Raw genomic sequence first — 26994 nt, forward strand, 5'->3', positions numbered from 1 at the left:
TTTTTTTCTTTTTGGTCAGTCCCTTGAACTCTGCTTATTTGGCATGCTTGGGAGGTTTTCTGCTGAGAGTAATCCTATTCCAGGCTCCACCCAGGATAATGTGTGTGTGTGGGAGCCAAACTGGCAGTACCTCCCATCCATTAAAGAGCAGGCCTCCTAGGAAGCTGGGATCCAGGCTGGAAAGCCCAGCTCCTCAAGCTTTAAAGATTTACAGGCTGTACTAACTTCGGAGACTGGTGGCAGTTGATTACCTAGGATATAAGACATTCACTAGAGGGATTTCAGCCTTCCTGAAAAGGGTAAGTACTTATGCCCAGGAGAGCAGGATTTAAACTTACAGGAAAGACTGTACTCGGGGGGGAAATTCTATTGGACTGACAAAAAGAATCATTCAATAGCTGACTTTTCTCGATTCAAGAATTGAAATATAAAAGGTGATGTGAGTGAGGTCTTGGATAATATTCGGCAGTACCTCCCATGCATTAAAGAACAGACCTTCTAGGAAGCTGAGATCCAAGCTAAAAAGCCCAGCTCCTCAAATTTTAAGGATTTGAAGGCTGTATTCTGACCCCAATAATGGGGATACTGCCGGTTAGACACTGGTTTCCCACTCAACTTTTCTTCCTGGATCCTCTCCTAACAGCGAGTTCAGACCTTTTGACCCTGAAATGGTCAGGAATTAAAGAGGGGGAGGGGGCTTGATCTTTTGTATGGAAATGAGAACAGCTTGCAATGCCCCCTGGCTTGGGCAGAGTGGAAGAGAGGGCGGCACACGGGCCTCAGGCGCTTTTCAGTGGCTACTGTGCTATAAATATCTTCGCTCTTTGACGTCAGGAAAATGCCTTTATCATGCAAACTGAGTCACGCTGACGAGCGCTGGGCTGGCAGCAAAGGAAATCCAGGCATGGGCACCGGCACCAGACCTTCCATGCAAGCTCTGTATATTGAGAGGGAGAAAAAAAAAAGACTGATGGTCAGATATCCTCTTCAAATACATCAGAAGAGGTTAGCTGTTAGTACACACTGGTGGCTAATTAATCCCTGCACTGATGAGATGGGATGCAGCTGCTCTAGTGACTGCTGCCAAGTTCTGCTCATCTGACCACTAGACGGGGGATTAGTGGGAGCCTTGTATTAACGCTATGGACAGAATATGCCTACTATAGCGTTCTGGTACGACGGGGATGGATTCCTGTTACATTTTCTTGGAGCAATCAATCTATCGCAGCCATTAAGCATTTGTGCAAGTGGCCAATTTCATTTTTCTTAGTACTGTATCTGACCCCAGCACTCGAGGATGAGCCAACTCCATGCCACTATAGGATATAGTATTTTCCATAATGCCAGGCAAAAGGTTTTCACTGATGGATTCTTAGTAAACAGTCTTTTTGTCCAGTTCCTAGGTAGCCCCCTTAGCTGTCAAGTATTGAGCATGGCTTATGCTAGAGCTCATAAGACCTTTTTTTTTTTGTAGTTTTAATTGTGAAAACAATAAAACTGTTGTTTAAAACAGTGGTTCCCAACCCTGTCCTGGAGGACCACCAGGCCAGTCGGGTTTTCAGGATAGCCCTAATGAATATGCATGGAGTAGATTTGCATGCCTGGCAACCTCCATTATATGAAGATCTCTCTCATGCATATTCATTAGGGCTAGCCTGAAAACCCGACTGGCCTGGTGGTCCTCCAGGAGAGGGTTGGGAACCACTGGTTTAAAACAATCACCGCAATAAAAAAGGCAAAACTAAAAGCACTGAAGCTTGCACCCCTCTTTTCTGTGATTGTAAGCACCAATTCAGCAGTGCAATAGTAATATGCATTATGTATATAGCACAAGAGATGCGAACTATCATCCTTCTAGCATAGTGAAATATATAAAAACAAACAACTCCCTCCTCCAAAAAAATTACTCGCTGGTCTTATAACATCTTATTTTTTAACTTCAGTTGATCAACAGACATTGTACATTGTAAGATAATTTTAACTATAGGCTGCTAAATTATTTGAAACGCAGTAAACTAAAATACATCTACTTAGAAAGTGTATAGGTTGTAGAAGGGTTTAATACATACATAACTCATTGCAGAAACCTATATATACCACCACCACTATTTTATTCACAGTGTTCTAACTATGGGGTAGGTAAAATCTCAGGGAAGTTCTTACATGATACTCTCAGCTTCTTCCTGCCTTGCCATCATAGTCATAAGAGCATAAGAATACCCTTACTTTGTCAGTCTAATGGTTCATCTAGCCCAGTAAGTATCCCATCTTCACGGTCATAAGTACCTGTCAAAAACTCAAATAGTAGCAACATTCCTTGCTACCGATTCAGGGCAAGCAATGAGTTTCCCCCATATCTGTTCCAATAGCAGACTATGGACTTTTCCTCCAGGAACTTGTCCAAACCAACTAAGTTAACTGCTCTTACCAACACAAAAACCTCCTCTCCAAATATTTGTTTTATTTTGAATAGTTATAGGTTATAGAGGAATTCTAGGCTGTCACTCTCTTCCCACTCACCACAAAGCGTGGTACACTGCACCCAAAGAGTTAGCAGCCATGGCCTGTCACTTTTTGACAGCAACTCTACTGCTGGGTCGTTAGCGCAAAAGAATTTCAATAATGCTAGGTGGGTGAAAATGTAGGTTTAAATAAATAAATTTCCACCCTTGCTCTTAAAGGAATGTGGAAGCTATGAAAAAAGTGCATTTCTGTGACTGTTGTGAAATAATCTGGCATCCTCTGGAAAAGAGCACAAGTTACTGTTACCAAACATTGCTTTCTCTGCCAGCTCTGATCACTTGTCAGCTCGGCTCTATTTCCACCTCGCATCAGCAGAGGGCGCCTCCGAGTTGCTGACTCATTCCGAGAAGCTTTCCAAGGGGGCAATGCCCCCTGTAGGGTATAGGTCAGCGGAAATAGCCAATGCTCCTTCAGGATGCACGATCCCCCCTCCCCATCATTTCCCCATCGTCAAAGGAGAATGAGGGGGAGGGGTGCAGGGAAGCGCGGCATCTGGGTTCTGCCAGGATATGTAGATCTGTTGTAATCTCTCCGGTTTCAGCATAGGCGCGTCACCATCTGACGCTCCTTCCTACTGTGGAGAGAGCGCTTGAAGCGTTTAAGGTCAGCAGTACAGTCATCTGGGCTGAGCCGTAAAGGACGGGAGCCCCCGCCCTGTCTCCTCCCGCTGCCTCACTTTAACGCGCAGCCAGCCGCAGAAAAGCGTCAATAGGAAGACAGCACCCCTCCCCCCCTCCCCGATCCTTCCTATTTACATAAGGCTCTTTGTTGTGAGCCTGAGAGATTATGAATGGCTTGGAAATGCAAAAGAGGTGGGCTGAGGGTATGACGCTACTCGCTCGCGCGTTCCCATTGGGCAGCGATTGTCTGGCAGGCGTGGCCCGTACCCAAGGCTTGCTGCTGCCTCTGCCACGTGGGGAAGCTCTGACTTGACTCCGATAGGCTACAGATTGCGAGTCTGGGCGTGCTGCGCGCAGCCATTGGCCGAGAGCGCGGCTCCGGGGGAGGGGGTGGGCCAGGGCGCTGTAGAACGTTCATACATTGTAACTTTTTTTTTGTTACTTTCACACCGGAGCTTCTGTCTGCAGCGGCGCGTGCACCGGGCTCAGCTGCCGATCGCCGCTTCCTGCTGCTTGTTCTCACTCCCTCCCCTCCTCTTCCTCTCTCAGGTCAGCGAATGGACCCGCAGCCTAGCGCCAGGAGCTGCAGCCGAGGAGCCGCCGCCTGTGAGGCTGTCGCCGGCGATCCCTCCATGAATCTGTACATCCACACCACCACCGGTACCCGCTATGAGCTGTCAGTGCCCGCCGAGGAGACGGTGGAAGGACTAAAGAGAAGGCTGTCGCAAAGGCTTAAAGTCCCGAAGGAGCGTCTCGCCCTCCTGTACAAAGAAAGGTGCGTAGAGCCGGAGTAGAGGTGTTTTCCAGGGCACGGGGATCTTGACGCGGCGCCTTTGTTTCGTGGAAAGCGGCGTTTTACGGTCATTTTAGGTAATCGCTGCCGGAGGAAGAGGCTCATTCAGATCGGGGGAGAGAGGGAGGGGGGAGAGTTGGACACCCCTTTCATTCCGGAGCCCGGGAGCTTTGTTCTCTTGCCTGACAAGGAGGCCCAGTAACCGGGGCATGGCTCCTTACTGTCGCCCCCTGCAGGTGGAATAAACGGGGTTGACGAATACTCAGATTTCTGGGCACTTCGATCCGGGCATAATCTGACCCCCACTGTGCCCAGGTAAAAATTCAGGCCTGGCAGAGACTTGGTCTAAGGATCGCAACCGCTCTGGTAACAGAAACACTCATAGGCCTTTCTTTTCTTTTTTTCAGTCGCCTCAATTCTGGAAAACTACAAGACTTGGGGGTGACGGAAGGCAGCAAGCTGACTCTGGTGCCCACAGTAGAAGCTGGTCTGATGGTACAAACAGCATTTTTAAAGTTTTGTATTGCTTGTCTATAAGTTTCCTAGGCAAACTCTCTTTAAGAAGAGTGCTCTAAGAGTGTCTTTCTGCTTCTCTATCCCAGTCTCAGGCTTCCAGACCGGAACAGTCGGTGATCCAGGCCTTGGAGAGCCTCACGGAGACTCAGGTAAGAGAGTGTCATTCTCTACCAGCTTCCCTCCTCCTATGCTTTAGGGACGTTGTTTGCTATGCCGATGGCCTGTACCTAAGAACCCGGGGACGGGGGTTTGTTTTTTTTATATAAATTTCTGGGCTAAAAGCGGCATTGATTAGTCTTAACCCGATCATATGAAATATGCCCCTCTCAGTTGGGGGATAGGAGTACGGTACCACTGGCTCAACAAAAGTGAATTTTAGCTGCCTACCTTCCACCCTCATATTTGTTAAAGTGCTGCCCACGTTTTGTGCATCTGCTTGGACTCTGACCTGTGCTGCCCCTCAGAGTCTGGTGGGGGGTAATTCTCTTTACTAGTGAGAAGAACAAAGGGCTGCAGGGCCCCTGAGGTTTTGTGGATGGTCTTTGTTTAAACTGTTAAATAAGGCAGTAGTTAAGATTGTGTCTTGGCAGTCCCCTCCCCAAGGTGTGTGTTTCCTGAGAATTTGTGCCCCCAGTCCCTCTGATTTTCCTGTGTTTATTTTGTTTTTGCTTCTTGTGTTTTGGTTTGCTTATTTAGAATAGCTAGGTCAGGGAGTGATTTCTGTCTGCCTGGTAACCGGATGCACATTGGGAGGGGGGGAGGCAGGCCAGCTATGCAGCCGGAGTTGTCTAGCCCTCCCCTCTTCTGACCTTTATTGTATGTGCCTTCTGTTCTGGGGTGGGGTGGGGACAGGAAAGCAAGATGCAGTTGGGTACAGAGTAGAGCTCACTCTGCCCCAGCCCTCCCCCCCCCCCCCAGAAGGCACTTTTCATCACTTTATTCTCTTCTGCTTGCCATAGAATGTAATTTAAAGACGGGGAATCTTGGATTCTCTGTCCACTTTGCTTCTGTATTTTTCATTAAGGTTTAAATGGACTTGACAGGGGCTTTTTTTTGAGGGATTATTTTGAGTGGGGAGGGGGGGAAGAAGAGTGGTAGTAAAGGGCAACCAGCATTTTTTTTATGTTAGTATTTATATATCTCTTATCCTAAGTGGTTCACATTCAGGTACTCGAGCATTTTACCCTATCTGTCCTGGTGGATTTACACTCTTTCTAATGTACCTTGGGCAATGGGGGATTAAGTGAGGGTCACAAGGTACAACATGGATTTGAGCCCACAACCTTGGAGTGCTGAGGCTGTGGCTCTAACCCTTATGCCACACACGGAAGCACCAGTTTATCTTTGGGGATCAGGGTAGATGGACTTGACAGAGGGTGGTGGGTTTTGTTTTGGCTTTTAACCTTTTATGGGCTACTGAATTGTTTTGGAAGTGTAATGCTTATGGCATTTCTTAATGCTCCTGTATTGCCTGTTTTCTACAACTGAGGCATTGATAGTAGGATCAGTCCTTTTGAGTAGGACTCGTGAGTGAGGACATGGCATAAGATGGATCCCTCTCCCAGTAGAGTGGAGACGGTGGGGGGAGGGTGCAAGGCTCATGCGAATGAAGACCTGGCATGGGATAGATTCTTGTCTGGGGAAGGGGGGAGGGGAAGAGAGGCAGAGCTCATGTGCTGGCGGGGTAGTTATGTTCCCACGCTTGCCTCCGCTCTGAATGCAAATAGCTTCTGAGAATGAAGGAGGGACGTGCAGCTACTCACTCCAGGCTGTCGGGGCAGATGGAAGGAAACGGCTTTTAATCACTTTAGCAACATTTAAAGTTCCTCTTTGTCCTTTTATGTCTTTCTTGCTGCGATCTCCCAGTCGGTCTCTGGGTTTGCTCCAGGCATTCCCCAGTGGTTTGCTGAAGCTTGGAGCAGAGAGCCACAGAGCTCTCGGCCGCAGCACGGATTCTGCACATTCCAAGGTTCAGCTCACAGGATTTATTGATGCAAGCCCTGGGCACTTTCTGCTGCTTTTAAGACTAGGCAAAACACCAAGTCAGTCTTGCCTTTCATAGTTTGTGAAGAGCTTTAGCACTGGGCCGGCTCTTCATGCATTAACCGAGGGACCAAAGGACAGACCAAAGGTCCATCAAGTGGGGGTGGGGGTGGGAAAGAGAGAGAAGCCTTGGTATCTGAGGCTCTTGTCTGTAAGACCCTTAGAAGTTGGAGCAGAGAATGTTCTGCCATTGGTACAGTAGGGCGCTGAAAGGGACACATTTGGTGTCTTGTATGAACCCTAGTTTCTTGAGCCTTCTCCTTTAGGGTAGGATGGGGGACAGTTACTACAGATCTTCTGTGGTTTATGGTATACCATTATCTTTATGGAAATAATTCAAAGTTTTTTTTTGGGGGGGGGGGGTGTTTTTTATTTTTACAGTGGTCCATATTTTGTATATAACTAGGATGTGGGGGGGGGGTCTAAGTTTCTGACTCCTTTTCCTGTTTATCTTACTGCAGGGTGGGTGTTTAGTTGTCTCTCCAGGAGCATCTGTGTTGTTCCAAAGGTCACAGTTTTGCTTTTGATGCTACAGCGGAAGGGATCTGGTTTCTTTTAAGAGTGCATTTATTTCCCAGGGGGGTGTGCAGTGGTAGAGTTGCTGCCTTTGCAACCAGAAGTGGTGGGATCAAATCCCAGTGCTGCTACTTGTGACCCTGGGCAAGTCACTTAATCCTCCATTGCATCAGGAGGGGGTCCTAAGGAGCAAATCCAGTAACCTTCAGTATGGTAGAGCTTGCAAAGAATTCAACCAATATTGCTGCTGGAGACCTGAACCTGAGGAAAGTGTGTACAGGCACACCAGGTGTGCAATATGTACACACTCCTTTAGGGCAGGCAGATCAGTATCCATAGGACAGGCTTGAGTGTAGAACATAATTGATTCTGTATAGCCAAAGCATGCTGCTGGCACATTTAGTTCTGTTTTCTGGTCTTTGTTTGCAATAAAGGTTACAGAGCAAAGCAGCCAACCTGTGACGTTTGAGTAAGGCAGCCCCACTCTCCACCACTACACCCCCCTCCCTGGGAAGGGGGGTTAGCTGAGGAGAGATGTCAAGTGTATGACTCAGACACACTTCTGAGAATCACAGGGACAAGCTGTCATTTTATCTTCGGGTCTGATTTAACTGGTAGGGGAGATAAATTTGTGCTTCCAAAGCTTCCCCACTACCCCCCCTCCCCTACTACCAAACCTCATAATAAACCCTCTGGTTGCTGGAACAAAAGAATGGTGGGTATCGCTGGGTTTCCAGGAACCCCAAATGGTTTTTGCTGCTTTAAATTCTGGGATGGATTCAGACTTGGAGCCTTTTCTGTAATCTCTGGTTCTTTCATTTGCAGATTTTAAGTGGAAATTTTATGCAATTTCCTGGAAATACAGGACAAAGGAGAAGTGAAGTAGAAAGGACTGAGAGCCTGGGGGGGGGGGGTGAGATGAGGATAGAAGGAGAGTTGCAGTATTAGGGGTATAGTGTCTGGGAAGGGAGTATTGTAAGGAGCTTGCGTGCTTCCTGTGATTATTTGCTTTCTGCAGTCTGTAGCTGGTTTAACTCTTGGATTTCAGCCCCTTCTACCCCCTTGGGGTCCCAACTCATTTTCTAATCCATCCTTCACTCTTTTTCCCTAGTATGATCGAGGCAGTATCTTGAGCAGTGACAATAGTAGGGGGGGTGGGGTAGAACCATCCTGGGTGCGTTTGCACCTTTCCACCCCCCCCCCCCCCCACACACACACACACAACACTCGCGCCCTTCCACCCCAATCTTTGTCGGCACAAGCAAATTCTCCAGCCTGCTGCTTGCACCAGCCTGGCTCCCCTCTGAAATCGCTTCCAGGTCGTGGAGCTAGGAGGAGACATTAGAGGAAAAACCAGCATGAGCAGCAGGCTGGAGAAGCTGCTCATGTTGGTGAAGATTTAAAGAGGCGCGAGAGACATGGGGAAGCGCCTCTGCCTTTCACTACGCCACTGATTTTGAGTCAAGGTTCTGGGGTAAGCTTAGTTTATGGTGCCAACAATGCTAGGGGAGGTGTTAGGGAATTCAGATCAGCAGGAAATGCATGGTGTTGCAGACCAGATGGATAGTGGTTAGGGCAGCAGGCTGAAACACCATTGACAGCCCTTGAGTCAACAGAGGACTAAGTGACTTGTCCAAGATCACAACTACAACTCGGGACAGGGAATCTAGAGAACTGGTCTCAATGGGCGCACATTAACAATGGCTGGTTGGCCCGAGTTGGTCGCCCATCAATACCTTTTCTGGAAAGGCCTATCTGGAAGAGGAGGCTAGGTTGAGGGGGCAGCGGGTCAGTAGGAGGTAAGAAAGGGGGGAAGGTACATGCAAGTAGAGGTGGACGGGAAGCTGTATGAAACTCTGCTTCCTGCCAGCAGGCTTAGAAATAGAATAGAGAGAAAGGAGTGAGGAATTGTGGGTAGGGGTATAAAAACCCCTGCATCCGAGGTACAGGATCCTTACTTGCTCCGCGGAGGTTGCGTTCCTCTTGCCTGCCCCTTGTATTGTGATTGAAGATTGAGGGAGATTCTGGAGCTTGAGGTTGTCACAGCTGCGGTAATGCCGAGCAATGGGGTATTTGGCTCATCAGGTGATGAGCAATTTATTTGGAAGTGAGCCCAGGTGAGCAGATACACTTTTAGTTAGATGACCTGGAAAGGGAGTATGGAGGTCCATGCCTACCCCCCACCCCAGACTGTAGCTGACATGGTAGGGCCAGTGAGCTATGCTTGTAGCTCAGGAGGTGTTTATTGTTAATTGTTTGTCATTGTTTTTCTCAATAAAGCTGCGGCCTAGTTTTTCCAACAATAAAGTGTCTGTTGCCTAATTATTACAGTCACTATTGTTAAGATTTGTCTAAGGTTTTACATTGTCAAGTATTGGTACTCTAAGGGTAAGAAAGAAGTGTGTGGGGGGAGGCAGGTGTATGGATACAACTTGGCCATTCCAGATCCCTATGTTAATACCTATTGCGACTGAACATAACTACTCTTGAACTTGGATTTAGAAAAGGCCTGATCCGTGATATAGGCATAGTAGGTGGAAATAAAGGTTCTGCAAAGTTGGGACAGTGTCTCAAACCAGCTGTTGGGGAGAGGGGCTTGTTAGAATCAATTTATTAGCTTGTGGCAGAAACTGGAGCCAAAGAGCAGACCTTTCTTCATAAGAAGTTTTTCTTCATAAGAAGTGGATGCATGTTCTGCGACTGCTTAGAGGCCTTGTAAACTCTGGCGAAGGTTGGAAGGCCATTGGTGGTTTGGGATGAGGTAGTGCAAAGCAGAGATGGGGGAACCTACTACACGTCTCCCTCTATATTCGATGTGATAGGGGATTAATAGACCCAAGAATACAGAAAAACCGCAAAATAACTTTCATTTGTAATTCGCTGTTTTCTATTAAAAACCATCATGAATATGGTGAAACCACGAATAACATGGTAGGAGACCTGGCCTGTTCCTGAAGGAGAGGCAAAACACATTGATGAAGAAAGTGCTGGGAATCAGCAATTTTTCTCTGTATACGCTTGGAATTGGCGATTTCTCTATGCAAGCTGATGTAATTTAGGGGGAGGAGCCAGCAAGCTAAAAACTGCGAATAATTGAAACCGCGAATACAGAGGGAGAAGTGCACTACTAAGTGTAACGAGTCTATACATGCTAAGAAGTTTCCATGAATATGGGGGAGGGGGGAGGGGCATAGGCTCTTTTGCTTTCTCTTGCTTTGATTACTCTTGGAATTTTATGATCATTAAACCTGGCTCTATTGCCAGGGCCTTTCAGAGAATCACAGAGGCCTAGGTTACTGCAAATTAGACTCCAGATACCTGGAACTCCTTTTTTTTTTTTAAGAAATAAGGGAGGCAGGTTATTAAATTCCAACACTGCATTTTTTTTCAGTTCCGTTATAAAACAATTCGTTATAAAATCTCTCTCTATACTAAAAAGTTTTTACAAACAGAGGTCCCTTTTCAATGTGAAGTCCATGCCAAATGGCCTTGCTGACTACCCCTCCCCCCCACACACACTGATAGGCTCTATCTAAGGCAAGATTATACTATTATGGTGGGGTTTAGTGTGAAAGAACCCTTATGCTTGGCGTTTCCCAAGAATCTCAAGAGATTTTGGGGTGAAGGGACACCCTGGGAGTCTGAACTATTTTGAACAAAGGAGTGAAAGGAAAGGCTCATGAATGGGCTGGGCCTGAGAGGGTTAACTGCATGGAATGCTGCCCTTGAGAAGGGAACACTGCTTAAATGTGTGTGTGTGGTGGGGGTCTGCATGCTGGGGCATACAAAGCACAGCCCTTGGGGCTGAGACCTTCCCAAAGCAGATGGTAAAGTATTTAAGGAGGTGTGAGAGTGTAGAGTGGATGGGGGAAGGGCCTGTATTTCCTTGTCTTCTGAGTGGGAGAAGTACAAGGGAAAGAGATCTATACATCTCTGATTGGGGCCGGGAGTTGTAGTACAGACTTCTCTGGGGAGGAAGCCTGCGGCTCCCCTGAGTGGGCCAAGCCTGCAGCGTTCAGGAGGGGGGTAGATCAGTTCTCTTGGGGTTTCTTATAGCTTCTGTTTTTCATTCATTTTACAGTCGGTTAACCCTTCCTTTAGTTTCATCCTCCCAGGGAAAGGGCTCCTTTGCATTTTCCCCTCCTGTTCTCTGTTTCCCCTTGCTTCTTTCTCTTTTCCCTCCCCCCACCCCATACAATGTCTCCATTCTTAACCTGTCACTGTCTTGCTTCTGCTGTTTTTCTACAGTTTGGAAGATTTGGGTGGTTAAAACTGGCCTTAGCCTAGGTGGCACTCTGTGTAATACCATTGGTCACATGGGACACAGTGCTGTGACTGGTCCTTTTTAGGGAACTTCTGATACCTGATGTCTTTGCAATATGGAGTGCGGTAATAGGATTCTGAAATAAGCTCCCTTCCAAAAAAAAAAAAAAAAAAGCTCCTGCTTAGTTGAAAATAGCCCTGTTTGGTTTTTACTGTGAGATTAGAACATGGGGATCTATGACCTTTGGGGCACACTGTCTTTGCAGCTTGCTGAGGAGAAACAAAACCATGACACTTTAAATCTATCTAGTTTCTGGCTGTGAAAGGTCAAGGTGTGTATTTTGGAGGGGAGGCAGTTGTGACTACAGAATAGAATATTAATCATACTTGTGGAGGAGGGAGGAGAAGAGAGAGCAATTGAAAAGTCTGTCGGAGCCTAGACTGGCTGCTAGTATCTAATAGAAATGTCTTGAGGTTAAGGTCCCTGGAATAAAATGTTTATCATTCTTGGAATGTGTTCCTTGGGGGAAGATGTTTGTCTGTCTGAACATCTCAGCCAAGATTGAAACCATAATAGTGTTTAGAAAGGGCTTCACCCATTAGCCAAAAGGGGGCGAGAGCCTCTAATCACCCTAACAATTTACCTTAGCTGCAGTCGTAATCCCACACCACTAGAGGGAGCTTTTATTACAAATTGAGCCAGTGGATTTCTTGTCTCCCAAGGTGTGTGTGTGGAGGGGTGCCCTCCCATGATTGTGAGAAATGTTAAGGGAAGGATTAAAGCTATTTATTTCAGTGTAGAGGTCTTGTGATATACAGTATCTGAGGGGGACACAGAGGAAAATTTTCTAATGTTTGCAGTAAAATCCTATGGGCCACTGTTGTAACGATGTCAAAAAGATGAGTCATTCTTAAAAAAACACATACAAATGAGGTTCGTGGAGGGTTGCTAAATTTGCATGTGATGAGTAGCTGGTGATTGTGATTGGCACATGCGCAGAATACACCTGTAAGTTAAAAAAAAACAAACCAAGTGAAGATTGGCAGGAGGTATACACACTCCCTCCTGTTGCCGTTGTGCCCTGACGACCCCTCCACACCACCTTCAGGAAGGCCAGCTGGAGGGATGCCTACTCTTTCCAGCTGGCAGGCCTGCCTCTTCAAAATGGCAGGCCTTCCCGGTGCATCCTGGGATGTGCCAGGGAGGGGCCTAATGCTCTGATTGGTGGTGGGAGGGAATGGGTATCCCTCCTGCCGATCTTCAATTTGGGGTCTTTTTTAAAATTATTTTTTATTTTGGGGGGGGGGGGCAGGGTGTTCTGAGCTGTCATTGCCTTACTTAGGAAAGTAAGGCAATGACAGCTCAGACTTTGCCAGAATAATTTGCCTGCAAATGTACTACAACGATGATAGAGAGTCACTCGGAGTGCTCCTTTTTAATATTAATGACCTCGTACTACATTTCCATGGCAGTCAGAGACTGCTAGAAAGTTTGGAAAAGACAGTGGTGAGCCGTTTTGATAATCAATCAGCTGCTAAAATACATGCTAAACCAGCTGAAACAGTTTTAGTGAACGTCATTGGGGGCACAGTAAGTTTTTTTGAGAATCTTCCCCACAGAGTTAGTCTGGGCTGTGTGAGGGTGGGATTGATTGGGGCTCTGGACAGTATTTTGTGTGTGCTGGGTGGAGAGAGGAGCAACTGGGTGCCTGATGAGCTGTAGCTTTAGGTGAATGGGGAGGGGGTGGCTGCAGGCAACTGCCGTGAGCTTGACTGTCCAGTGAAAGGTAGAAATCTCAGACAAATTCATTGCACACAGACGGGAAATCTGTCTTCTGGAATATTGCTGTGCTTTGCATCCCTAACGATAGTTTCTGCTAGGGGGAGGAGATGAGGGATGACAATGATAGCTAAACCTGAATGATGTAGTACCTACAGCCTCCCACCGTTTGGGGGGAGGCTACAGATGCAGGTGGAGTTGTTAGGTGACAACAAAGGCCCCAGCACCCTCTCCCACCAACCCCTGCGACAATATGCATGGCTAAAGTATCCCCTGCATCCTCTCTGGTCCGCATGTGGTGGATTTGGACTTTGGAATGGTTGGGCTAGCTACTGCTACTACTATTTATTATTTCTATAGTGCTGAAAGGCATACACAGCGCTGTACATTTTAACATACATTTTAACATTCCCTGCTCAGAAGAGCTTACAGTCTAATTTAGACAGGACATTTCGGGGTTGGGGAGATAATGGTAGAGGAAATGTTATAGTGGGTATAGGTATCTGACAGCAGTGAATGGGAGTTAAGAGTTGAAAACAGTTAAAAAAAAAAAAGTGGGCTTTTAGCTTGGATTTGAATACTGACTGATAGATACAGTGCCACTTGCTTTTCTCAGTTTCTGGTGCATATGTGCAGTGCTGTTTGGGTTGAAATATATAGAGAGAACGAGCTAGTTTGTAACTCCTTTTTTTTTTCTTCTTCTTCTTCTTTTTTTTCCCCCACTCTTACTAGGTGAATGATTTTCTGTCTGGAAGGTCACCCTTGACCCTTGCTCTTCGTGTTGGAGATCACATGATGTTTGTCCAACTCCAGCTGGCTGCTCAACAGTCGGGGAATCAAGTGCAGCACAGCCACGTGATAGCCAGTCATGGGGAGTCAGGGGGACCAGCTGGTCCTGCCTCTCACTACAGGACCCTTCATGGTGCCGCAGGCTCTGGCTTTTCACGCATCCCTGCTTCTGCCTGCCAGCAGAGCCCTTCGCAGTCTGCAGCCAGCACTTCCATGTACTGCAGCACTCCCCATCCTTCTCCAGTCTCTACCAGCACCTTTCGATCCCATGGAGCCAGCAGTGCAACTTCCTCGTGTTCCCAGGTGAGTAACCTCTGAGGCCAGTGACTAGTGCTGCTGAAATGGAGATGTAAATAGATTATGCACATTGGGAAGAATAACCTGAATCACAGTTACTGGATGCTAGGGGTCCACCTTGGGCGTTAGTGCCCAAGAAAAGAATCTGGGTGTCATCGTAGACAATACGGTGAAACCTTCCGCCCAATGTGTGGCGGTGGCCAAAAAAGCAAACAAGGATGCTAGGAATTATTTTTTAAAAAAGGGAGGGTTAACAAGACTAAGAACATTATAATGCCCCTGTATTGCTCCATGGTGCAACCTCATCTGGAGTCAGAATTGTGTTCAATTCTGGTCTCCTTATCTCAAGAAAGATATAGTGGCGCTAGAAAAGGTTTGAAGAAGAGCGACCAAGATGGTAAAGGGGATAGAACTCCTCTCGTATGAGGAAAGACTAAAACAGTTAGGGCTCTTCAGCTTGGAAAAGAGATGGATGAGGGGAGATGATTGAAGTCTACAAAATCCTGAGTAGAGTAGAACGGGTACAAGTGGATCAATTTTTCATGCCGTCAAAAATTAGAAAGACTAGGGGAATCTCAGAGTTACAGGGGAAATACTTTTAAAACCAATTTTTTTTTCACTCAGAGAATAGTTAAGCTCTGGAAAAACATTGCCAGAGGTTGTATTAAGAGCAGATAGCGTAGCTGGTTTTAAGAAAGGTTTGGACAATTTCCTGGAAGAAAAGTCCATAGTCTGTTAATGAGAAAGAGATGGGGGAAGCCACTGCTTGCCCTGGATTGCTAGCATGGAATATTGCTACTACTTTGGTTAAGGCCAGGTACTAGGGACCTGGATTGGCCACAGTGAGAACGGGCTACTGGGCTTGATGGACCATTGGTCTGACCCAGTAAGGCTATTCTTATGTTCTTATCACTGTAGTTCTGATGAGAGAAAGAGATAATGGTTACTACGGATGGGCTGACTAGATGGACCATTTGGCCTTTATCTACCGTCATGTTTCTATGAATTAGTTAATGCTGGATATTGCCACCAAACAGCTGATTCTGTTATGTTTTTCAGCAGGTGGACTGCAGTCCCAGGAGTGGTAGTTCCAGCGTTGTGTCCCCGGCTAATCGATCCCGCAAACCTGGTGCGATCATCGAAAGTTTTGTTAACCATGCTCCAGGAGTCTTCTCAGGAACGTTCTCTGGTAAGTGAACATTGGTAAATTGACAGCACAAGCTGCTTACTGAGTTATCAAGACTGTGTTTTATTTTAATTGCAGAGAGGCTGGAGACAACTTAGAGACTAGCAGGTTATTGGGCCTTGGTGTGTTCCCACCCCGAATGAATCCATGTCACTGGATGTCCTTATAGATGTCTAATTTTAGTTGAATTATTACAAACCAGGAGATCGTAGTAAGCCCTTCAGTCGGGGGGGGGGGGGGGTATAGTGAACCTTCCTTAGTCCCTGGGGAGAGGAAGGGTGATTTGTGAATCATGTGGAGGATCATGTTTCATTCTGGGCCCTTTGTGGAGGCACTCTCGCTCAACTGTATCTTTCCTTCCACAGGCACATTGCATCCAAATTGCCAAGACAGCACCGGCAGGCCACGACGGGACATCGGCACTATTCTCCAAATCCTTAATGACCTCCTCAGTGCCACGCGGCATTACCAGGGCATGCCACAGTCATTGACTCAGTTGCACTGTCAAACACAGTGTACCCCCTCTTCATCACCACCATCCCCGCCTACCCCAGAACTCCTCACCACCAAAACTACCTCAGCCAAGATGGCGACTGCGCAGCCCTTACATTCTGTGCTCCGAATGTGCAAACCAGCAGGTAAGCAGGCCTCTACCCGTCGCTCTCTGCAGACCAGGCAGGGTCAGGTATGCCTAGAGTTTTTCTGCTGAATTTTTTTTTTATATGCAGCTGTAGCCATGTATCTTTGTACTGGATAAGTGTGCTGTAGCTGGGCTTTTGAGATGCTTGAGAGGATCTGAGACAAATTCTTGAAGTGGGTTTAAAGCAGCTATAGTCAGGGGTGGTTCCATCCCTTGTGCCTATAGATGTAATATGTGTGGGTCAGACTTCTCTTTTTTTTTTTTTTTTTTTTAAATTTCCGTATATCCTACAATTCTATGCGTATTACAAATCATTCCCTAACTGTCCCGACGGGTTCCCACTCTAGATGTACCTGGGGCAATGGGGATTCAAACCCACAACTTCAGGGTGCCGAGGCTGTCGCTCTAACCACTGCACAACACACACTCTCACATTTGAATAGGATGATGGATTCTGAGGGTGACAAAGGGAACTGATAACTCCAAGAACTATCGGAGCGTACGTGGGCATTCACTAAGCATGAGCTGTTTTCAAATAGCCCATTTACCAGGGGGAAGTGCTCTCCTTTTTGTGTATGGGTTATCTTAATATTTAAAAGAATGATATCCAATTATGCATTTTTGTAGGACCGTTCCAGGAGGTGTGGTGGAGTGACAGAGGGAGAGCATGGGGGCATGATGGTTAATGGCAGGGGAGGGGCATGAGGCTGACGTTTTTGCCTTGTGTGCCCTGGTGCAGCACTAGCCCTCCCTGTGCCATTCGGAATTGAAATTGGAAGGCAAGGGAGCAGATGTGGATAAAATGCACTACAGCACGGGCAAGAGGAGGAGCAGTAAGTTCCCCTGAGTGCCATTCTTTGCACCTGGTGTTGTGCGTTATGGCTCTGAAACAGATTTAGTAAGAGAAGCATGGGGGACTGGCCTGGATTGGGGTATGCTTGATTTTCTACTGATTGGCTGAAGAACAGGGTCATATGTTTTAGATGCATTTGTTATGGTTGGTAACGGTCTCTGGTTTGCAGAAATAGATTGTTGGTGTCTGTTTTTCAGTGTTCGTTTGATCTGTTGTGCTTTTTTCCTGGTTCGAGCATTCAGGTTCCAGTTGCAGTCTGAAAGATGTAGCCAGAGAGAGCTTCTGCCTTTTCTGTCTCTTGCTCTTCTTGAGTGCTGCCTGTGTACCCAGTTGGCTTTGTTTTTCCCAGTTTCCTTACTCTCCCGGTTACCCTCCTCCAACACCAATCCCACTTTATGAGAGAAATTTTGGATTTAGCTCAGGCCTTTTCATCCATCCATCCATATAGTAGTTGTAGTAGTTGAAGGTTAAGTCATGGCTTTTGCCGCATGGACAACGTGAGAAATTCTTCACTAGGTCTGGGACAGTGTAGAAGTGTTAATGTAGAAGATTTGATGTAATGTTAAGCTTTAACTGCCTCTCTTGTCTTCTGCAGCCAGAAGTGCTTCCAAGTGTAAAAAAAACCCAAAAAAACTGATGAAGTATCTGAGCTTGTTCACATGTCAGAACAAAAAATAAATTGTTAGAACACATCAGAGCCTGTTCTTCTGCACATAAATATCAGCCTCACAAAATTTTTGTGAGCCTCAGCAGCAAAGAGCAGACACTTCTATTTTTGTTCCGACATGCAGGGCCAGCTCAAGGGATTGTGGTGACCTGAGCTAACTTTTGCACTTGTGCCCTCTCTCCACCTGTGATCTGGTTCTCTCTCTATGCCACCTTCTCCAGTCTAACTTTACTTACCAGAAGACACCAGCAGTAGCAACAATCCATGCACACTGCCTGCGCCTGAGTGGGAACATTCTTTCTGCTGTATGCTGCCCTGTTAGAAACAGGAAGTTGTCAGAGGGGGCGGGGACTTGACACAGGGAACACTCTGGGCCAGGCACGGGCAGCTCACGGCTGGCGCCCTCCAGAAATATAAAGATGGTCTGAGGCAAGGGGGTATGCCAGTCTGCAGGCAGTCAGGCAGGTGGGGGAGTTAAGAGAGGGAGATTTGCACCTTTTCTTTCCAGCTAGTGTGCACCTGATACATAGGCTGAGCCAGCCCTGTTGACGTGCACCTAAGAAGCTGCGCTTACTGTGCACATGTGGTTGGCAGGGTTCCTCCAATTTGCAAGCAAATTCTGCATGCATAAAAATTTGCATTGAACTAGCTTTCTGCAGCAGTGGTATAACATTAGTAGTAGAAGCTGATATCTGTGTGAAGTCGACTCGGACCTTTCTGCATTGGCATCTAAGTCTTTATAAAGGGAATAAATTGAGAAATACCTCACGACTGTCTAATATGGGGGTAAAAATTTTCAGAAGGCTAGCTCTGTTAGAGGCTGTCCAGTTTGTAACCACCCCCAAACATCTTCATGTATCTGACAAGAGTATGGAGAAAGTGTAGGGCAGCATGCAGACAGGGGGGTGATACCACAGTTCAGCTATCTATGAGAGAAAATGGACAGGATGGCTTAATTTTTCATTAATAAGCAGGCCGAGTCAGCCACAGCTGGTGACATAATCCAATGGTGCTGTGAACAGACGTAGCTCTCTTATAGCTTAGAAAGGCTTGCATTAGCCCCTTCTGCAGGATGACTTGCCTCCTTCCAGCTCAATTTTATTTTGTTTTATTTTCTGGCCTGTTCCATGAATGGAATTCTATGCTCCTTACCAAACTGCTGCCTTCATAAAAGAAAAAAATTGCTTATACCTGGGTGATAAGATAATCATGAAGAGGTCGACAATTGTTGTAGCCGGTGCTTGGGACGTTCCTACCACATGGATGCCTGCCTGCACTGTACAAGGATGGCTCCCTGGGCCTGCTGCTATAGAAGTCGTGCCTTCCAGGACTTCCTCTCTGGAACCATTTCGCCTCCTCATGAGGTGGTTCTTCAGCTGGAATGCCCACAGTCAGATCTAATCCAGGCAAGGGCACCCTGTAATCGTTTAAGGCCCTTCTCAGTAAGACTCATGCTACCTGTAATGCCAGCAATGGAAGGGAGCCCCTCCGCATGACCCCTACTCTTCCACCTTGGCACTGACAGTGAGCAGCTCAGCAGATGATCTGATTCTGTCCCTAGCCTCTCTTTTAGGCTTGTCTTCATAGTGCAAACCCGATGCGATCTATAGCTCCACCCCTGGCATAGCCAATTGCTGGCTGCATGGTGCCAAGGATATCTGTGCCATGTCATGGAAGTAACCAGGGCAATGGTGAAAGCCCAGCAGGGCCTTTAAGGGTCTTCCTCTCTGCAAGACACAGCTCAAGCAAAGACAGACACAGGAACAGCTCCACTCGTGTTTTTCTGAGGACCCTCCCCAAGGCACTACTTCTCCAGAGTTGAACACAAATCTAAGGATAGCCACTCACCCTCCACAGCTTCTGCTACAAATGGCAAAAACTGTTGTTGCTCCCTGGACAATCTCTATAAAGACAAAAGATTCTCTTTTCAGCTACACAAGCATCAGCACCTGAAGGATGTCGCACCAAACCTGCTCAACCGTGTGCCCTACATGCCAAGATGGGGGAGGGGAACAGAAACAGTACAATCACTTATCCACTGCCTCTCCCATTCTCCTCAACCAATATTCTCACTAGAGCCCACATTGCTAGAAATAAAAAAAGAAGGAGCTTCTTCCATCCACACAGCCTTGGGACTCTGATCACACCTTATCCCTTAGATTTGCTCCTCAAGATTCACCAGATATCCCATCAGAATCTTCTCTATTACCGCAGTCTGTCCGCTTATTCTTAAGTTTTTGCAAAAATTGGCCGTCTAGACCTGCCACTGCAATGCCTGTTCACAAGGTCCTTCTGGACCATTGCAACAAAATTTGGAAGATGTCCGTTTCAGGACATGGCCACCTCAATTAAAATGGATATGAAATACTAAAGTTTTGATCCACCCCAGGATTCAGTAAATCAACTATCTAATCACTAGACATGGTGGTGTTAAATCCTGCCATGTAATGTATCAAGAACTTACATGTTCTTGCCAACATGTTGCTGCTGTCCCTCTCCCTCCCTCAGTAAAGAGAACAGAACCCTCATAGGCAAGAGAGTCTTGCAAAGCTCCATGCTAGGACTCCATAGTTGCTGCATATCAGTTTCACCTTGACCTTTTACCAGGACTTTGCTTAGAGAAGGCAAACGACGATATCGCTGCCCTACCCCTAGAAGTCAGAGACCAATTTCACCTATTCTCCAAGCTATGCAAGTGGTAAGCATCTGCTCTGGTCTGTCATTGATGCTGTTGATATGGTTTCATGCTTAGCACATTATCATTGTTTGCAAGGACTATGGCCTGGTTCAGAGCCTTGGCCTTAAGAAGACACGTGAGTGCCTGACTTATGCTGTCTGCTTGTGGAACAGCCTCTTTGGAGATAAGTTGAGAAAATTGTCAGTGTTATAAGACTGCTGCACCATCATCCATCTACTCATCTCTGATGGCCTGGAATGCTCTTCCAGCAGCTGATTGCTTGGCGTGTGCTTCCGCAACTCGGTTTCCCTCACGTTGTCACTGCTTCAATGGCAACCATTGCAACCTAGGCAACAGACAAATCTACTAACAAAGCCAATGCACTAAGAAACAGGCAGCAAAAACAGCTTCTCCAATAAGAGCACACCAGCTTTTTGACTACCTCAGTGCCAGCTCATGCCCTGTAGAGGGGATGCCTCAACTTTTTCACCTCTGTTTGGGAAAGATCATGACCAACAAGTAGGTATGAACATTATCGGAGAAGTCCTATTCCATCAGATTCAGCTAAATTCTCCCCTCCCCCCTAAATACTTGATCATCTTGTACTAGTTCTTATCTTTGAAATTACCTCCCTCCTCTAAGCCAAAGTGATATTCACCCCTGAGATGCCAACTAAAGGTTCTATTCTTGCTATTTCCAAATCCCCTAAGAAGTCAGGAGGCCTATACTCTTATCATAGACCTGTAAAAACTCAACAAATTCATTTTCAGAGCGAAGTGTTTGGATGCATACCCCAAGAGTCATTTCCCTCTCATCTGTATCAAGGAGTGGTTAGCATCTGTGGACCTCCAGGACACATACCTACAATATTTATCAATGCATCAGTGGTGAAGTCTTTGTAATTCCCCCCTCCCCCCTTACCAATCTAGTATTCGCACTACCAATACTGTATGCTCGCATTGTTTGTCTTCTGCTCCTATTCTTTGATTTCACACATAAAAACATAGAAACATAGAGTGTGATGGCAAAAAATGGCCGGCGGCCCAACAAGTCTGCCCACTCAAGAACCCCTCCTCCCTTGAGAATCTATTTTTTAAGCCTAATTCTGTAGCAACCTCATCTGTTTGTCCCATCGTCTCTTGAAGTTGAGCACGCTACTGGCCTCGACCACCTGGCGTGGAAGACCATTCCATCGATCAATCACCCTTTCGGTGAAGAAGTATTTCCTGGTGTCGCCATGAAATCTTCCCCCCTTAAGTTTTAGCAGATGTCCTCTTGTTGCCATGGAATCTTTAAGAAAAAAAGATTTCTTCCTCAACTTCTATGCGGCCCGTGATGTATTTGAATGTTTTTATCATGTCCCCTCTATCTCTGCGCTCCTTGAGAGAATATAAGCGCAGTTTGCTCAGACGTTCCTCATATGGGAGATCTTTAAGTCCTGAGACTATCCTAGTGGCTATTCTCTGGATCGACTCCATTCTCTTCACGTCCTTTTGATAATGTAGCCTCCAGGTGAGGCCTCACCATGGTTCTGTACAACGGTAGTATGACTTCAGGCTTTCGGCTGATAAAGCTCCTTTTGATGCAACCCAGCATTTGTCTAGTCTTTGCTGAAGCTTTCTCCACCTGATTGGCAGCTTTCATATCTTCCCTGATGAGTACTCCCAAGTCCCTTTCTGCAATAGTTCTTGTTAAGTTTTCACCGTTCAAGGTGTATGTTCTGCATGGATTTCTGCTTCCAAGATGCATTACCTTACACTTTTTGGTATTAAAGTTTAGTTGCCAAGTACTGGACCATTGTTCCAGTAAAAATAGGTCCTGTTCCTTAGTGTTGGACCTGGTTGCGCTGTCAGATTCTGTTGCCCTGCCCACAACGTTGCATAGTTTAGCGTCATCGGCAAATAATGTAATTTTGCCTCGAAGTCCCTAAGTCAGATTCCTTACAAAGATATTAAACAGCATCGGGCCCAAGACCAAGCCCTGTGGCACTCCATTGGTCACTTTCTACATTTTTGATGGAATACCGTTTACCATCACCCTTTGAAGTCTGCCGCTAAGCCAGTCCTCTACCCATTCTGTCAGTGTTACTCCTAATCCTAACGTGTTCATCTTGTTCAATAACCTACGGTGTGGGACACTATCAAAAGCCTTACTGAAGTCCAAATATGCAATGTCTAGAGACTCTCCCCCATCCAGTTTTCTTGTTACCCAGTCAAAAAAGCCTTTCAGATTTGATTGACAAGACCTTCCCTTCGTAAAGCCATGCTGGTTGGGGATCCCTTAATCTTTCGTCATCCAGAATCGTGTCCAATCTGTTTTTAATCAATGTTTCCATGAGTTTGCTCACTATTAATGTGATACTCACCGGTCTATAATTTTCAGCCTCTGATCTGCATCCCTTTTTGTGGAGCGGGATAACGTTGGCAGTTTTCCAGTCCAAGGGAACTTTTCCCTTGCTTAGGGAAAGATTGAAGAGCTCGGCTAATGGTTCTGCCAGGACATCTCTCAATTCTCGAAATACTCTAGGGTGTAGATTATCCGGGCCCATAGCTTTGTTTACTTTTAGCTTTGATAGCTCATGGTAGACGTTGCTCGCGGTAAATTCCATATCCCGGAATGGGTCCTCCGAGCTCCCCATTGTCTGTAGCTGAGGTCCAGATCCTGGTGCTTCGCAGGTGAAGAATGAGCAGAAGTAGTTATTGAGTAGTTCTGCTTTGTCTGCGTCCGAGTCTGTATAGTTGCCGTCAGGTTTCTTTAGGTGCCCAATACCGCTTGTGTTCTTCTTCCTCTCGCTAACATATTTAAAAAAGGACTTCTTCCCTTTCCTAACCTGCCTAGCTATGTTTTCTTCCATCTAGAGTTTGTCCTCTCTGACTGCCTCACATCTGCTCCAATACCTGGTTACCCTTCTCAACAGTGGCCTCAAGCCCACCTCTGTAAGAGTTCACCTTTATGTAGTTGCTGCCTACCATGACAGACTGGACAATGCTCCTATTTCTGCCCACCCTCTGGTCTCCTACTTCATGAGAGGCCTAATGAATCTCCAGCCACTGACTTGCTCTATATTCAAGCCCCCTTTCTAAGGGACATTTCCATTAAACTTCCTCTTCGGGAAAAAAGCTTTCTTTTGACCCATCACCTTGTCAAGAAGAACTAGCAAGCTACCTCTGTATATTCGATTCTTTCCCAACCAGGTTACCCATGGAACACATCCCAAGTTCCTCCCCAAGGTAGTCTCTGTCTTCTGCATTAACCACTGTGTTCCTCATCTTCTACTTGAAGCTGCACACCAATGTGGGGAAATATGAAGACTGCATGTACCAGACTACAGACATGCCCAGCAAGCCTTCAGCTGTAGAATAGACCCTATGTACGAGGTGTCTCGGCTCTTCCTTTCTTTTGGGTACCCCTGGTCTGTGGGGTCAATCTTCTGTCCTAGTGGATTGTTGCTTGCATCCCCCCTTGCTACAGCCAGAGTAAACCCCAACTATCCAAAAGGATCACTGCCTACCACCACAGGACTGCCGTAACCACTTTGACCAATCTGTTCCATTGGAAGATATCTGCAAGGCTGCTACAAAGACCTCCATCATTACTGCCTTGACTGTCGCTTAAGGACTGATAACACCTTTGCCGAATCAGTTCTGCAGGTGGTGGCCAGCACCATGAGGACCTCACCTGGTCAATCTCCTTGTTTCACCTGAGCACAACCACCATTTCCTGCTGCAAGATGTCTCCTATATAGACTTGTTCCACTGGCTGTAGTTCACCCTACAGTTCCCATTGGTATTAGTCCATACTGGGGCTCATGTTCTTATGTTTTGTTTTTACCTCATACAACATATAACCAAATAAATGGAAAATGTTTGTTGGAAGGATCTGGCTTCCTGAATGCTCTCTCCCTCCTAGGTGCGCTTTTACATACATCTTCAAGTCTCTCTTCTTGGGAATCACCAGTTGTGGTTGACTTATGATATCCATGGTGAAAGTGAGGTTACTTATGTTTAACGGAGGTTCTCCACGGACAACAGCATAAATAGGCCACACATACCCAGCCACCTCATCCAGATGCACCTGCCAAGTAGCTTGGGCCATACTTGGAAGAGCTAATTTCAAGCCTTTCTGTTCTATAAGAGAGCTATGTCATCCAAGGCTGGCCACAGAGAACCTCCTTTACAGGTAAACCACTTCACTGAATAGTTAAGTCCATTCACAGATGTAGTGTGCTATGAAGCCACTGTCCCTTTTCAGGTCTAGGGTGCCGGTGTTAAGCATTTTGATTTTACACTGAAATGTCTCTTTATGAAGTTCCTTTGTAGGATTATGGCAGCCTTAAGGTCCTGGATAGTTGAAATATTGTACTGATTTTTTTGTGTGTGTGTGCTGCCATTTCTAATGTTAGATTTTTCTCTATCAGGTTGCTGTCTCCTTGCTGACTGTAGAAGATGGAGGCCTGACTTTAGCTGACCTGCCATCTTGTCATTTATCCTCCTTACCTTTTCTTGTGGGAGTCCTGCACATCACATTGACCCTCTTTTCCTTCCTTGTTGCAGGTGATCGTTTACGACAGACAGAGAACCGCGCAACACGCTGCAAGGTAGAGCGGCTGCAGCTACTCATGCAGCAGAAGCGGCTGCGCAGAAAGGCACGGCGCGATGCCAGGGCTCCTTATCACTGGCTTCCAAACCGCAAGTCCAGCCGAACCAACAGCAATAGCAGTGTCTCTAGTGATGGGAGTCTGGACTTAGAATTTGAGGACTCGGTGTGGAAACCAGAGGTGAAAGCGGACATGAAATCAGAATTTGTGGTAGCGTAACAGCGACTGCAGGAGAAAAGAGCACGCATGCGGCCTTTTCTTGGCTTCAGGGACCAGTCTTGCTGTGCTGTCCAGAGCCCTATCCAGCCAAGATAACGTTTTCCACAGCAACTGGCAGCTCTTTGTTTTCAGTTTTTAATTTCTAGGACTGTAAGAGACACACAGCACACAGTTGCCAATTGCTTTTCCAGATGGAATAAAGACTGAACAGCTATAATAAAATGAAACTTGCCTTAGAGTAACTAGAGCCAGGATGGAGGAGGGGCCTGGCCGCTCCTTGGCGAGTAGTAAGGATGTGCTGCTGCAGTCGGTGTGGAAGCCCTGCCTGGATCTGCAGGGTGTCTGGGCACATAGTATGTCATGCTGGTGCCCCTCATATGTAGCATTATTCACTGATGGGCATGTCCAGGTTCATTGCACTTTCTGTGGGCGTGGCAGGAGGTGGTATCTGAGCTCCTGTTTGCCTACCTCCCTTTTCCAAGAGTGATGTTTGTTTGGACTTTTTAAACTTGCTCTCTTGTGTGTTACACATGTTATCTGGTTTCTAACTGTATGTCTGGCTTTTGGCTGCCTTGTGTTTTTTTTTTTTTTTTTTTTACCCCCCCCCCCCCCAATGGAAAGTGTTTTGAGCTGGCTGTAGCTAGGTGTTTGCTCTCCTTAATTTTTTTTGTAGGTGTGGCTCCAGGCTCCAATCCTCATCATCTAAAGTAGTGTTTGGGCTGGAGGGGTGGGGTGGGGGAGGCAATAAATTAGTAGAAAAGTAAAGGGTGTACTTTTCTCACTCTAAAATGACGATATCTGAAGTCAAGTCTTTGGGATGACTCCAAGGAACTAGAGTCACCACCACCTGTCCTGCTTTCATCCTTGATTGCTGAAAGTCTTGTGTAAATCTGCCCCAGGAACTGATGTAATTAATTCAAGGCTCTTAAAAAAAAATTATAGAACTGGTAAACAGCCAGTTGGCTAAAGACAGAGTTGTCTATTCTGCCTTTATTGGGTCAGAGTTTGTGTGATTTTTTTTTGGGGGGTGGGAAGATTTGGGCTGCTGCTTTCCCATTTGGTAGCTACAGTCAGTTTGGGCCTCCCTTCCTAAAAGCATCCCCTTTGGCTGGGGAGAAAGTGTGTGGTGGCCTTATCTGTGCACTAATGATCAAATATAATTGATGCTTTATAATTTTTCAGGCCATCCTGATCTTTTGGAATAGAGGCTGGATGATTGGGAAACCTCATTAAAATTAAGCACAGGGTTGCCCACCACTTCACATTTCTGGGAGGGATAAATATGTGTTTAAGTTCTGTATATTCTTAAACTTCCTTTCTTAATATCTGTCTTCCTTGCTGCATCTCTGTCCTCTTTCTATTTCCTCTTGATACATTTAGCAGAGGTATCTTGTGCCAGCCATAAAGTGTGGCAGCAGGAAGTATGAAATTTGGCTAAGTTGGAAAGTTGTGGGGATTTTTTTTTTTTTTTTTTTTACCACTTGCGCTGGGAGGCTAGACTGACCCTTCCAGCTCTGGGAAGGACTAGGAGAGAAAGTGCAGCCTGCTGTCACTTGAGACTGAGAAACACTTAAACTATGGTGGATTATTTCCTCATGCTGCTGTCCCTGTAGGGCCTCTGGTGTTTGCCAGTCTCTGTCCCTGCTTGGTTTTCAATCTGTAGGAACTTCAGGTTGGGAGGGACCAGCTGTGCCCTTGTTTAGGTCCTCTGCCTGGCTTTACTTCCTTTCTTATGTTTTACTGTAGGACTAATTTTCTAAATTTGGATATATACTTACATGTAATGTTCTATAGAATATGTATGGATGAGCACCTCTCTGTCCCCATCCAGTTTTTTAAAAATATTGTTAATTAAAACAAAAGCCAACCTTTTGGGATGACGAAGAGCATTACATACCCCTGTTGGCAAAGGTGAATGAAAGCTCTACCAGGCCACATCAAACACCTCATTACATTTCCTGTACAATATGTAGCCAGAAGTGAAATCAATAAATAAAATTCATGGTTCAAAATAA

The 26994-nt window shown here is 46.3% G+C and overlaps 1 protein-coding gene across 2 annotated transcripts; it reads left to right on the forward strand.

Annotated features, from left to right (window-relative positions):
- The first annotated feature begins 106 nt into the window (after positions 1–106).
- On the forward strand, positions 107–26994 carry MIDN (midnolin). Of its 2 annotated transcripts, XM_033955072.1 has the most exons (8): positions 107–299; positions 3693–3918; positions 4344–4431; positions 4539–4601; positions 13787–14146; positions 15200–15329; positions 15692–15964; positions 24717–26994. In XM_033955072.1, the coding sequence occupies exons 2-8, from the start codon at positions 3701–3703 to the stop codon at positions 24977–24979; spliced, it is 1395 nt and encodes a 464-aa protein (XP_033810963.1). In that variant the 5' UTR covers positions 107–299; positions 3693–3700; the 3' UTR covers positions 24980–26994. The 2 variants fall into 2 exon arrangements, with proteins under 2 accessions (XP_033810963.1, XP_033810962.1); XM_033955071.1 differs by lacking the exon at positions 107–299 and having other exon boundaries at positions 15203–15329.

The sequence above is a fragment of the Geotrypetes seraphini genome, chromosome 8, assembly GCF_902459505.1.
Source record: "Geotrypetes seraphini chromosome 8, aGeoSer1.1, whole genome shotgun sequence".
In the NCBI taxonomy this organism is placed as follows: Eukaryota; Metazoa; Chordata; class Amphibia; order Gymnophiona; family Dermophiidae; genus Geotrypetes; species Geotrypetes seraphini.